The sequence below is a fragment of the Lactuca virosa genome, chromosome 9 (genome assembly GCF_052849685.1).
Source record: "Lactuca virosa cultivar CGN04683 chromosome 9, Lactuca_virosa_CGN04683_v6, whole genome shotgun sequence".
NCBI lineage: Eukaryota > Viridiplantae > Streptophyta > Magnoliopsida > Asterales > Asteraceae > Lactuca > Lactuca virosa.
This window is the reverse complement of record NC_136434.1, coordinates 63,824,339-63,838,467: the sequence shown is the minus strand read 5'-3', so window position 1 is coordinate 63,838,467 and position 14,129 is coordinate 63,824,339. Positions and strand designations below refer to the sequence as shown.

General features: G+C 33.6%; 2 protein-coding genes and 1 pseudogene across 6 annotated transcripts; 1 reads left to right on the top strand and 2 right to left on the bottom strand.

Annotated features, from left to right (window-relative positions):
* Positions 1-271: 271 nt before the first annotated feature.
* Positions 272-3,887, bottom strand: LOC145139308 (uncharacterized; annotated as a pseudogene). Its single transcript, XR_013721878.1, has 10 exons — positions 2,922-3,887; positions 2,718-2,845; positions 2,497-2,637; positions 2,311-2,397; positions 2,068-2,221; positions 1,940-1,999; positions 1,420-1,856; positions 1,055-1,342; positions 840-969; positions 272-760 (listed from the first exon to the last, which is right to left on the bottom strand). The product of XR_013721878.1 is annotated as an uncharacterized LOC145139308 (transcript).
* A 4,162-nt stretch (positions 3,888-8,049) lies between these two features.
* LOC145136158 (small ribosomal subunit protein eS17-like) lies at positions 8,050-9,249 on the bottom strand. 2 transcript variants are annotated; one of them, XM_079070343.1, is made up of 2 exons: positions 9,139-9,249; positions 8,050-8,779 (listed from the first exon to the last, which is right to left on the bottom strand). In XM_079070343.1, the coding sequence occupies exon 2, from the start codon at positions 8,764-8,766 to the stop codon at positions 8,326-8,328; it is 441 nt and encodes a 146-aa protein (XP_078926469.1). In that variant the 5' UTR covers positions 8,767-8,779; positions 9,139-9,249; the 3' UTR covers positions 8,050-8,325. The 2 variants fall into 2 exon arrangements, with proteins under 2 accessions (XP_078926469.1, XP_078926470.1); XM_079070344.1 differs by having other exon boundaries at positions 8,050-8,776; positions 9,139-9,230.
* A 611-nt stretch (positions 9,250-9,860) lies between these two features.
* LOC145136130 (crossover junction endonuclease MUS81-like) lies at positions 9,861-13,242 on the top strand. Of its 3 annotated transcripts, none has more exons than XM_079070322.1 (14): positions 9,861-10,245; positions 10,408-10,487; positions 10,568-10,646; positions 10,718-10,804; positions 10,865-10,993; positions 11,108-11,342; positions 11,455-11,706; positions 11,799-11,938; positions 12,014-12,071; positions 12,144-12,302; positions 12,404-12,483; positions 12,558-12,795; positions 12,895-12,981; positions 13,081-13,242. In XM_079070322.1, exons 1-14 carry the CDS (start codon positions 10,073-10,075, stop codon positions 13,183-13,185), a joined length of 1,902 nt encoding a protein of 633 aa, XP_078926448.1. In that variant the 5' UTR covers positions 9,861-10,072; the 3' UTR covers positions 13,186-13,242. The 3 variants fall into 3 exon arrangements, with proteins under 3 accessions (XP_078926448.1, XP_078926447.1, XP_078926449.1); XM_079070321.1 differs by having other exon boundaries at positions 11,793-11,938; XM_079070323.1 differs by having other exon boundaries at positions 10,133-10,192; positions 11,793-11,938.
* Positions 13,243-14,129: the final 887 nt, after the last annotated feature.

The window sequence follows — 14,129 nt, the reverse complement described above, 5'->3', positions numbered from 1 at the left end:
TTTATAGTGGTGGTAAAATGAGTTTTGTAAAAAAGTCTTTAGATTAGTTTTTATGGTTCAAAAGCCAATAAGTTCAAAAGCAATGCAGTTTGAACCTTGAATTTGTAGTTAAAAACTACAAAGCACAACGCATAGTGCAGTTTAACAAAATTACAAACTGCAGTTTGATAAACACGTCTAACTAATAGAGAACATGTACAACTTCCATAGCATAAAATACAAATCATTAAAACATTATTCCATCAAATACATTCACCACATATACATACACTCAATCAAAATCTCCATCAGAATCATCCTCCTCATCATCATAAACCAATCCTCCATCATCACCATCACTAACCTCCACCCCATAAATTTCATCAAGCATATTCTGTGAGTTCCAATCAGGCGGGAACGTCTTCTGAAGTGCTTCAGTGATATCACCGCCACCTCTTTCAATCTTCCTTAAACAGCGGGCCCAGTGGACAGCTGTCCCCATATCAACCGTTAAACCCGATTCCACCATTTCAGCACAGATGTGTTGAACACCCGAGTAAATATAGTCTTCAGCTACTGAAGCTCTTGATAACAACGATGTCATCAAACAATGGTAGACAGCTCCATCAGGTTTTAATCCTGCAGCTTTCATATCCTCAAAGCATTTTAAAGCTTTTTCAGGAAGTGAAGCCCGGGCCCACCCATGGATTAGGGTTGTGTAGGTTTTCAAATTGGGGTTCAATCCCGCTGCCTCCATTTCCTTCATTGTTTTCCCTGCTCTCTGCACTCAAAATCCATAATCAATAGATTAGTCACAAAAATAATAAAAGTACAAAGGGTAAATTAGGAAAAAGACATACAAGCATATATCCAGCTTTACAACAAGCATTGATGAAAGATGTGTAGGTCCGGATATCAGGTTGAACCCCTTCTTGCTTCATTTGTTGCATTAAATCAGCTGCTTCCCAAACATCACCTCTTCTAGCCCATCTATAAAAACAAAAACAAGATTACTAATTTTACTAATATCATAAACTTTAAAACACTAATCTTATTATAATTTTAAAAATCGTACCCATCTATAAGTATGTTGTAAACAAAAGTATTTCTTGGGATTTTTCAGGAATGCATTTCTTTAGTAACCGCTAAAGCACTTTGCATCCTTCCAGCTTTACAACAAGCTTTAAGTAAAGCCTCATATGTGAGCACATCAACATCTAAACCTTCATTTTTAAGTATAGAGAAAAACTCAAATGCTTTTCCAGTGTCACCTAATGATGCATAACCATGCATGATTGTTGTATATGTGTGTTCATTTGGTGTAATCCCTGCCACCAGCATTTCATCTAATATTTTTACAGCCCTTTCCATTTGTAAAAATAAAAAAATAAAAATCTATCACGTTTTTTACAAGTTAAAAATATATAAAAACAGACATACATACATACCTGCCATTTTTCAACAAGACCAAGGATTAGGGCATTGTAAGTGTGGACAGTTGGAATGCATCCACTCATTCTCATCATATCAAAGACTTGAATAGCTTTTTTAGCTTCTCCTGCTCTTGCATAGCCATGGATAATTGGCATAAATGTGCGTGAAGTTGGTTTATGTCTAACTTTTTGCATTTCCAAAACTGTAGTATTTGCACGATCCATGTTTCCCATGCCACAAAATGCTGTGATGATGTTGTTATAAAGCACAACATCTGGCTTTAAACCATCTTTTATAACATCTTCAAATATTGCAAATGCATTAGCCCAGTCTTTTAGCTTTATGAATCCGTTAATCAACATTGAATATGTCTTCATGTTATGCTTTATCCCGTTCCATTTCATTGATTCACTCACCTCCAATGCTTTTGAAACTTTTCCCATCTACAAAAATTCATCATATGACACCATATTAGTGAAAAAAAATACTAGATACATAATTACCATAGATAATGATTTGAAGTTACCTTGGTGTAAAGATTAATAAGACATCCGTATGTGACTTCGTTTGGTGTAAAGCCACATTCCTACAAAGGGTTTTCAAGGTTAGTATAAATACAAATCTTGCCTAAAAAAAAGAGAAAAAAAATATTACCTTGAGTCGCTTATAGACAATGAGACATTTATCTTCATTTTTAATCATTGTATAACCATCCATCATTGTGTGGTAAATATCCATTGTAGCATCAATGCCTTCTTCTTCCATCTCCCTCACCAAGGCTTCAACACCCTCCATGTTGAAGGCTTGGCTGTGTTGTGTGTGTGTGTGTGTGTTTTTCAGAATGTTACAAAATATTTTTTTCAACTTTAAAATATATAATTAGAAAGGAATACTCACCAATGTGCATAAATTATGTTTCCATATATAATTGCATTCAAAGTTGTAAGCTTGTCTTTGGTTTCCTTGAACCACTTATCTGCAGCACTTCCAAAATAAAAAATTGAATATTTAAGCAACTATTGACCATTTAATAGATACATATGTATATGTATATGTATGTGTGTGTGTGTGAGTTTTACTTACTTTACATCACCAACTCTAGCAAATCCTCCAATAAGAACACTGTAAGTCACCAAAGTCAATTCAATCCCCTCATCTTTCATTTTCCTTACACAAAAAAGAGCCTCCTCCATATCTCTACCTACTGCATAAGCGTGAATTAGGCTGCATAAAATAAGTTAATTTAATGCAGGAAAATGAAAAAAAGAGGATAAATTTGCAGTCAATATAGCAATATCCCTTACGTGGTAAATACATGTGAGTTTGGTTCAATTCCCCTACCCCTCATGCTCTCAAACATTTCTCTTGCTCGATGCATGTCACCTTTCTTTGCATAATACTTAATCATCAACCCAAACTCTGTCCTGGAAGGCTATAATAGTCAACTTTTAGAAAAAAGAATGAATTTATATATTAGAGTAAAGAAAGAAGGTTCAGGTTCTAGATACCTTTTTGATCCTTTCAAAAGCTTCAACAATAGCTTGCCAATTTTTTGGTTGAGTTCCTAACACATTTTTGAGGTCTTTTCTTGAAACATGTCTCTCTTCTTCCCATTTTGACTTGTAATCTACAATGTCATCACCTTCAATCCACCTAGCCCTATTTGCATATTTCTCCTTCATTCGCCTCCCATCATCAAGTTTTACAGTTAACACCCTCCCATGAAACTCCATACCATCAAACTCAACTGCCTTCATTGCTGAATTTTCAGCTGTTGTACCTCCATATATTACAAACCCAAACCCCATGTTTCTTTCAGTATCGTTGTAACGCTTTATTGATATCACTTTCTTTATTGGTCCAAATTGTCTGAACAGTTCTTCAAGCTCGTTCTTTGTTATCCACCATGGAAGATTCCCCACAAAGATTTTCCCTTTATCTCTGTACTCAATTCGTGTGGGTCCCAAATCACTGTTATTCTCGATTTCATCCAAATCAGTTTTGTACGCAGAAGAATCTGGCGGTGGTTGTGGTGGTGCTGGTGGAGGTGGAGGCGGAGGTGGCGGTGGGGGAGAGAGTTTGCTGGTTAACCAGAGCTTCTCTGTTAGGGTTTGTGAGTTGTTATTATTATTACCAATTGGGTTTCTTTTAAGTGTTTGAAGGGGATTGGTGATGTGGGGTTTTGGGTTTTGGAGGGTGGGGATTGGTGGTGATGGGTTTGAAGGGTGGTTTGTTGTTAGTGGGGCGGCGGAGGGACGAGGAGGTGGAGGTGGTGGTGGGATTTCCAGAGTCATGGGAGCACGTGGTGATGGAGTAGAAAGGGAGAGTGGTGGTAGAAAGGGAGTAAGGCTTACCAGAGAAAGTAGAGCAGTAATATGTGGTGGAGGAAGCAAGGGAAAAGTTATCCATAATGATGGAAATTGGAGATTGTATTCATTCAGTTCAATTGGTAGATATATGTAATCGCCTCCTAGCTAAAGATTCTCCAGCAACTAAAATTGATCAATTACAATAAACATGTCACAAGAAGGTTTACAATGAGAGCCAAGATTACTTGTATGTAGACTAATGGAGATATAATGATATATAAAGCAAGTTCACACCATAATGAACAAAACAAACAACCAAAAACTGAAGATACATTACGTGATCCTTAACTTTAATGGTTTTTTACTTGCATATCATACAACTTTACCAATCACAACCTATTATTTTCACAGCCATATAAGTTAGTGTTGTTATTGTCCAAATGTTCATCCTATTAACAAACTAAAATCAACAATGAGGGAAGCATAAACCATCAACAATTGGATACTTAGTTGACAAATTTCACCTCAGCTAAGGATGCAACCAATACGATTTTCATAACCTGACTATATGACAGTTAACTCATTCTGTTAGGAAATATGATGAATAAACCATGATAACGTACACCGTGTGTTGTATCCAGCCAAGCCATAGACAACACATCTTATTCAAATGGAAGGGATATGTCACAAATTCACAATTAAAAACTCCTTTACATTTGGCTATGCAGGAAAAGGTTTCTCGCTTTGTAAACTCCTTTGTGTAAATCAAACTTTTAAATCAAATTATTCAGTAAATTTCCAATAGTTCTGGCCTACGTACCTTGTAAACAGCTAGTTTAAATTAAGTTTCAACCAACAATATGTTGATACAGAGTCTGATCATTGCCCTAAACCCTAAAATTCGGAACATGAAAACCCCTACAACGAACTGTACTATAATATCGACTGGCTTGATGAAGTTCTTACACAAAATTCGAAACTAAATGTAATTTCCAGTATGGAGAGATACTGAATTGTAGTGACAGTGAATGACGCGGAAATAACATACCAGTAGCGGTTGTTCCGGTGAGTACCGGCGTCAGCTTCCGTTCTCTGGTGGTAAGTAGGGTATGATTATGCCTCTGTCTTTCCTTTGACCACTTATCCTCTCTCTACTAGAACGACGCACTTATCTGCAGCAGCAACTGTAATTTTTATTACTTAAAATTGAACTGTGAGTGGTAAATGGTAATTCTACAGATAATGTGGATTGATTTGGGACCCTACCTAATACAACCCGATCCGACCCGAATATAATATTAAAACAAATTAAAAAGATAAAAAATAATAGAAATCAATTATCAAAATTAACCCGATTCGATTTTGGTATTTATTAGCTAAACCAAAATGCGAACTAATATTGTACCATTGGGATTAAAATCGTCTTTTTAATTTAATTATATTGCTCCATACAACCGATGTTAAATGGTGATAAAGCTTGATATAAAAGACAGTTGTTTTAAGTTATATTTCTAACGTATAGGATGTGAGCAAACTAAACGTACAAGTTTGTTGGGAAGTTAGTTTATTTTTTTTTTCTATTCAACGAGTATAAACAAGTTTTTTGTAGTTAGAAAACGAGTAGGAACAATGTTCTAATTCGTTTATTTACGTTTGTGAATGTTTTTTTATTAATTTTCATTTATGTTCTTTTGTTTATATCATAATACTTGTTTGTTCGTGTATATGTTTAACTATAACCTTTTTACTTTGTTTGTCATAGAAAATAATGATATTATATATTTTGACTTTCCATGAGGTTTGAGGAATAATGTAGGACTCTTTTATGTTTATTTCTGTTTTTTTTATATATTTAAGTACAATTTTTCGTTTGTCATTTATGTTATTTATATTCGTTCGTTTATGTTTGTTAAACATCTTAACAAATATGGACATAACGATTTTTTAAACGAACATGCACAAAAAAAAAGTTTGTTTGTTGGGTTAAACTTAAACAAATGAACACAATAAATTCATGTCTATGTTTGTTTAAAACCATGCGACTACATGTTTCAATTCATATGAAATTGTCTACCTGTGGGGATGGTTTACTAATCCATAGTCTAGGGGTGAGCAAAAACCGCACCGCAACCAAAATTAACCGCATAAACCGCAACCGATAAACCGCAACCGCAATAAAAACCGACGGTGAGGTTTTCTGTTTTTCAAAAATCGCAAATTTGCGGTGCGGTGCGGTTATTAGTTTTCAAAAATCGCACCGCATCGCATATATTATAAACAACTTTTTTTATTAATTAATAATATATTAAATATTAAAAATAAGACAAGTTTCATTAATGAAAAGATGAATAAAATACTAGAAGACAAAAATATGGTTTTTTGTTATGTTTAACTTTGAAAAATGGTAAAATTAGACAATTTTAAGAAATTTATTGTTAATTACTATTGATTTGACGCTTTTAAGATATTAATTGTTTGTGATTATAGTTAATTGTCTTATACATTATGTTTTTTTTATTACAAGTAATATGTTTGAAATCTTAAAACCATTTGAGCTCTAAACTGTGGCTAAAAACCACACAAAATAACCACACCAAATCCATGCGGTTAATAACCGCAACATAGAAAAAACAAAACCGCACCGCAAAAATAACCGCCTAACCGCACCGCAAAAATAACCGCACCAAGTGGTTTTTGAAAATGGATTAACCGCATTTGCGGTTAGTGGTGAGGTTTTCGCTAATAACTGCATCGAACCGCACCGCGCTCACCCCTAATCCATACGACTTGTAATCCGTAGGTTAACGAGTGTTTTAAACCCACGCTGGAGGAGAGAGGGACCGTTTTCTATAATTGTGTCATATAGGGACTATTTCTTGAATTTTGTCTAACATACAAGGACCATTTATATAATTATGTCTTAGACATGGACCATTTCTGTAACTTTCTTTTCCATAATGACAATTTTTTTTTATAGTTTTGTTTTAGATGCTGCTGTAATTTTGTTACACAATGATCTTTTCTTTAATTTTTCCCTCGAAAAGGGACCATTTCTATCATTCTGTTTACTTACGGTAGCAATCACTTTGGTAAGTGTTATATACTATAAGAGATAGGCTTGAAGTTTATCCTAAGCGAACAAATTGACTATTTATTGGTTTATGGTTGTCTTGGCAAACTAACTGAAAAGTTAATTGATAGATGAAAAGTTAGCTGCTAACTGATTAAAAATGATAGTGTTTGGTAAACTAGCTGATAAAAAAATGATTTTTGATAAAACTAGGTTATAAACTAATTATGGCGTGTCAAACATAGTTAAGGATGTCAATCCGCCCCCACCACCACATTTTGCTTGTTTCCCCCGACCTCGAATTTCAAGATTGTCGCCATTCTCGCCCCCGTAACCCCCCATTAACCTGTTTTCCGCCGAAATGTTCCATTCAACCTTATTTACCTTATTTTTCACTTTCTTATTTCGTTTACCTTATATATTACACCAATCATTTAAGTACAAAACATATAGCACACAATAACTACTCTAAATTTAATATATGTTTTTCAAACAAAATAGTTAAATACATGGTAATTATATAAGAGCCCCCGCTCCAACATCTGCTCCCGCCCCCGAACCCACAACATTGTAAAAATACCTCCATACGAAAGCGGCGCCCCACGAAGGTTTTTGACATCCCTAAAGATAGTTTTACTCTCATTAACTAAAACCATATTGTCTACGTGAATAAAAATAAATTTGAAATGTGTAACTAGGACTGTAAACGAACCGAACTGTTTGTGAACCGTTCGACGGTAAGTTCGTTTATTTAATAAATGAACGAACATAACACTGATTTTCGTTCGTTTAGTTAAACGAACGAACATGAACAATGATCTTGTTCGTTCATTTATGTTCGTGAACGTTCATTTATGTTGTTTGATTATGTTCGTTTGTGTTCATTCTTTTAAGTTTATTTATGTTCATATATATTTAAGTTGTTTTTTATTACATTACTATATTATATATTTGTGTATGTTCACAAACATAAACGAACATGAACAAAATAATTTGTTAAACGAACGAATATGAACAACAAAATTAATCCATCTACCCATTTGTGTTCGTTCATTTGTTTGACTAACTTAAATGAACGAACATGAACAAGTTTTTATTCGTATTCGTTTGACTCGTTTACTGTCATACGTATAACTAGTATCTTTTCGTTTATATATGTAAAAAATTGAGAAGTCCTTTTCAGACTTTTAGTGATCAATACAGAATTCATAACATCCAATCATCGATGTATACACCAACATACACATAAACCTCACAGGCAAACAACAAACTCAAATCCAACTTACAATTTGAGTAATTACAATATTCTACAAAACAATTTAAAAAAAATAAAATAAAAAAAAATAAAAAAAACGAGAAACTCCAACTAAATCGAAATCTCCAAGCATATTCTACTAATCCAAAATTTACTAACCAATAATTCTTCTACATCTCAAAAATAAAAAACGTAAATCAAAACAAAAAACACTAAAAATAGTCAAGTAACCAAATTATTCTATGAAAAAAAGGTCACCAAACAATTCTTCTCACTTCTCAATACCTCCTAGCAAAACCACCACCTCCACCACCCCTACCAAAACCAAGGGCAGCCGGCAACGCCTGTGGCTCAACCGTCGCCTTCACAACCCCAGGGAGGTCACCCATCCCAAGGGCAACCAGCATATCAATCGTCTCCTTATCAACCTCAATCAAATCGGTTTTAATAGCAGATTCATCAGGCACAAAGTCCATACGCCGTTCCCTTTCTTCCTCCTGGAGCTTCAATGATATACCCCTCACTGGTCCCTTTTGTATACGTTTCATGAGGTGAGTTGAAAAACCTGCAATCTTGTTCCTCAGACGCTTCGAAGGGATGATTGCAACTTCCTCCAAAATCTTCTTGTTTGTATGGAAATCCAGAGTCATTTTCCCGTAATACCTCTCGATCACTACCCTAGATGATTTCTTCACGGTTTTCGTACGAACACGACCCATCTTTCAGCTCCTTCTAAATCAATATGATCAATGAATCTGAAACTATTAATAACAGCTAATAATCCTTATGCTTTTCAGCTTTTGGTGATGCATTGTAATTGTATTTGGAAGAAAAGAAATTTACAGGGCATTATCATTCCACACGTAACAATTATTCGATTAATTATATAATGTTGATTACAGAGACTAAGAATCGACCCCTAACCTACCATTTCGAAGCATCGCAAGTCGCAACAGATCACAGCGATGAGCGAACTATACTATAGGATTAGAAGTAATCAACTTCTTGTACGAAACTAGAAAGTCGAATGTGAGTAGCAATATTGGGAGAACTGTAATTATATGGCGGGTGATGACGGATGAGTTACATACCTGTGGCGGTTGTTCCGGTGAAGAACGGCGGCGAACTCCCCCTCTCTGGTGGCAAATAGGGTATCTGGGTGTGTGTTAATGAAACCAAAACCCTACACATTATCTTAATAAACAGAGGAGGGGCAAAGTTGTAATTTAAGGGTACTCGAAAAAAATGCTGTTTCTGCCCTTGTAAAACAATATTAGTTGAAAAAAGGCCAAAACTACAAAAACCCATTTTTAAAAATTACTATATTATTTTTAAATATTAAATTCTTATTATTTTCTAAAATTCTAATTTAAGATTTTCCATCTTAAAAAAACTCAATATATTTTCATCTAACCGTTAAAACAATCACTATATTAATTTTTTAATATGTTTAAACTTTTATTTTTCTGAAATTTTTTAATATAAAGAATTATAACCAACAAAGCCTTAAAGAGTGAGTTAGCTAATATTTGTAGCTGTCTAGGTTTAATGGTTTATAGTCTTGAAATTTTAGATAGTGTTAAAAAATATAAAAAACTTAACACATTGAAAGCTTTTTTTTTTTTTTTTTTTTTTAAAGCGGATGAAAATATGTTCGGATAATTTTTGTTTAAAAACCCTTGGGTCTTGTAAAAAAAGTTACAATCGAGACATACTTTGTTTGGAAACGTCACATTATGACAACTTCAGGTAACACGAAGGGTTAAAACTGCAAATAATAACACACTCACTTGGCTTCAAATCAGAATTTCAAAATTAGCGGGAGCAAGTTCTTCACCATCTCCAAGTTCATTCTACCATGTATGCCCACCGAAATCCATAAAGAATCAGGATGATTTCACCTCCGAGTCATAGAATTCACTGAAAATATTCAATCTCACGTGTGTTTTTCTCAAGCATGGATCAAATTTTTCTTTAGATTCTCTATTTGAAAATCCCCATTTCAAAACCCTAAATCGATAAAGGATGGATCGAGTAGTGTGTCCCGAAAATGCGGAGCTCGTGGAGTTCATGTTGAAAAAACAAAAGGAAATGGTGGATTTATCGGAGAATAACGTTAAGACGATATCGAAGGCCTGCTTGAAGGTAAGCAGTTCCAAGACCCCAATCAAAACCCTAAAGGACTTCTCCAATGTCAAGTAACGATCACTTTTCACCATATACGCTTTTATGTATCTGTTGTGAATCTGAAGTTTTCTCCGAATAATTGCATTTATCTTGTACTACTCCACTGCTGTAGAAAATTATAGGGTAATTTGACTGTGAATGATGTCAAGCAACTTCTTTTTTAATTGTGTCAGAGGTGTTGGAAATTGGATCTTGAGAATCATGAAAGGTTTCTTTGTTGATGAAGCTGAGAATGAAGAGATAATAGAAAGTGGTAATTCACACTTTCTTTTGTTACCTTGCAGTTAGCTCTTGTTTTCATTCTCTATAATCTCTATGTATTCAACATTATAGGGAAAAGAAATAAGGGAAACAAGCAATATGTGCCTCAAAAGAACTCCGCAGCTTATGCTTTATTGATCACTCTTTACAGGTAAACATGATATCTCTTTCCTTCTTACTTTTTTGTGTAACATTGGCTTAATAACATCACTTTTATGCTAGGGGTACATCTAATGGAAGTAATTTTATGCGAAAACAAGAGCTAATTGATGCTGCTGAAGCAAGTGGATTGTCTCGCTCACCTATAATGTATGTATTTACATTTCTACCCCTTTTAATGGTGTCTGTCTTGTTCTTATATAATTACAGGCCTGAAATAGGAAAGGGGAAAGCAGGCCAGTTTGGAGTTAGCTCAGGCAGGGATTGGTATAGTGGATGGAATTGCATGAAAAAATTGATAGATAAAGGGTTGGCTGTAAAATCAAGTAACCCTGCAAAGTAACTACATTTTGGCTTTTTATATTTTTATTTATCCTTCTCATATTCATATATAAAAAAAAGCATGAAAAGTTGAACTGAACATCTGTAGTTTTGGAACCTTTTGTATTTTAGATACATGCTGACTGAGCAAGGAAAAGAAGCTGCACGTGATTGTATGTTGAGATCTGGATTGGTTGATTCTACTGATGATCTTGCTACTTTGGATAAAACTTCAGATTTAACCCAAAAAAATCTGATAGATTCAGTGTGCATTGATGCTGAGTTGGTTGATGACGTGGCATCTAGGCATGTTTCTTCTAGTCTGCAGAAAAAACCAGTTGAGATTCCTCCAGATACTCTTGATAAGGTAGAGTGTCTTGTTTTTCTCATGAGCAAACACACACTTTCTTTTCTTTGATGACCCTTTGGGGTTGTAGTACTATGGTTTAAAAAAATTTAATTTTTATTAATTTCTGCAGCTTGTGAGAATGGGATACTCAAAAGAACAAGTAATCCATGCTTTTTCTGAGGTCTCAAAAAAGTCACCAAATGAAGAACCTTCTTCACTTTGGCTATCTGTTTTATGTTGTCTTCGTGAAGTCGAAGTCTACAGTTCACCTTTGACCAATGTTCCAAAAGTCAAACATCATCATCATCATCCATCATCAAGTTCTTTCACTCATAAAGAAACTACACAACTCCCGACTTCAATCAAACCTTGTTCATCATCTGTAAGTGTGACCTAACTTTTTTCAAAATCTTGAATCTTTTGAATTCATAATAATATTTTTGTTGTTCTTTTTAATGTTTGTTATAGGAGCAGAATGAGAGGAAGCGAAGTAGGAATGTTCTAGAAGCTAAATCAAATGTTTTATCAATGCCACCTTTGACACTTGGGGACCGATTCGAGGATGTATATGAAGTGGTTTTAATATTAGATGATCGGGAAAAATTCACTAAGGAGTGAGTAATTATTTCAAACATTTTTTTTAATGTTTTTTATCATGCAAAATAGTTTTAAATCTAACTAGTTTTCAGGTCAAGGTCTAGAAAGCTTCTTGAGAATATCCGACTCCATTTTAAGATACCAATAGAGGTAAATCAGATTTGACTCAATCAGCAACTATCAAACAGTCTCTTATTAATATATTAATTATTTTTTTTATAGGTGAGGCGATTACCTGTTGGAGATGGAATTTGGATAGCTCGACATAAACATATTGGTAGTGAATATGTTCTTGATTTTATTGTTGAAAGAAAAAATGTTGATGATTTAAGATCTTCCATTAGAGATAATCGTTACAAAGAGCAAAAAGTTCGGATCATGGTGATGTTTCTTACTTTTTTTTTATTTTTTATTTTTTATTTTTTATTTGAAGCTGTTTATTTAATATTATTTCTAATTTATTATTTTTATTTTTCATGAAGAGGTGTGGGCTCAAAAGGTTGATATACCTAGTGGAAGGTGATCCGAATGCTTTAGAAAGTGCTGAAAGTATTAAAACAGCGTAAGTACATTTTTTTTTATATAATATTATCTTTTATTTATAATGATTTCTTTTTGTATGAATAATATTTGTAGATGTATGACAACCGAAATTTTGGAGGGGTTTGATGTACAGAGAACAAGTGGGTTAGGAGATACACTAAGAAAATACGGTTATCTTACACAATCAATAACACAATATTACAAATCTCTTGGCAATGAGGGGGAACATGTAGATTTCCCAATTTGCCCTCCGTTTGATCAGTTTATCGAGAGGTGTCAAGAGTTAGATAAGATGACAGTTAGTGATGTTTTCGCCACCCAGCTCATGCAGGTATAAATATAATATCATTTTTTTATGCACTTTTTTTTTTTTTTAAATAAAGTTTTGCTACATTATTTTTTTTAGTTAATTAATTAACAAAGTTTGCAGGTTCCACAGGTGACTGAGGATGTTGCCATTGCTGTACTTGATTTATACCCAACGGTTTCATCACTTGCTCGTGCCTACTCGCATCTTGTAAGTTTTTTTATAAATATTTGAGAAAATAAAGGCATAAAGAAAAAAAAAATAAAGAAGAATTTTTTGACTTGTGTTTTAATGATATTGGTTTGTTAGGATGGCGACACGTGTGCACAAGAGGAGCTTCTCAAGAAGCAGAGTAACAATGTCATCAATGGAGTTGCTAGTAGGAACATTTTCCAATTTATTTGGGGTGGTTGATTACATTTAATGTGAAAGCGAAAAGAAATGAAAATTTGTGGGTGTTTTATTTTTTCAGTAATGTCGTAAAAATAAAAAGGAACTAATAAAGAAAGTGAGAAAATTAAACATTCTGCTAAAATATTTATAATTTTTTAAAAAATACCATTATCTTTACAAGAATTAAAAGGAAAATGCTCGTTTTTTAGTGTAATTATTTATTTAGTTAGTAGTTACTTTGAAACTTTACTCAACTACAATGGTTGCAACATATATAATATAGTCACATATTTTTGTTGGTGAAAACGACCTAATTATTAACCTTTCTAAATTTGACAGGTTTAATATAATTGGATATCTACAATTCTGTCATCTTTCATTATCTCATGAAAAGCTTTCAACATCTTTTTCCTTTCCTATACGAATTGATCACCACATATGTGTTTTGCTTTTCTGCTTTATGTGCATGCTTAGCTGTATTTAAAAAAAAAAAAAAAAACCCGGCTAACATCTGCTTTTATTTTGTGTTTTGTATACGTAAGGGGTACACGTTCTAATTTGCAATTGTTTTTTTTTTTTTTTTTTATTAATATCAATATATGATTGTAAATCGTAAAGCTTTTATCAAAACATCATTTTCTAGTCGCCAATGTCTTTATATTGCTTTATCATGTGTTTTTTCTTTTGAAGTCTTGATTAGTCATGACAACTATCGGATTTTCTGATCAATAACTTGGTAGAAATCCCAAAAGAGGTTTGGCAAACTTTTTGTGAAATATCCTTTTGTGGCACTTTAAATTTGTGGAACAACTTTAACTAATCAAAGATGTAATAAGATATGGACAAAAAGTGCATTCACTTAGAATATGGGAAAACTTATTGGGTAGGTTCTCTTGGTAAAAGATAGAACTTACTATGCGGTTGCTTTCATCTTGAAGAGAATGTCACAACGATATCTTGTCCAA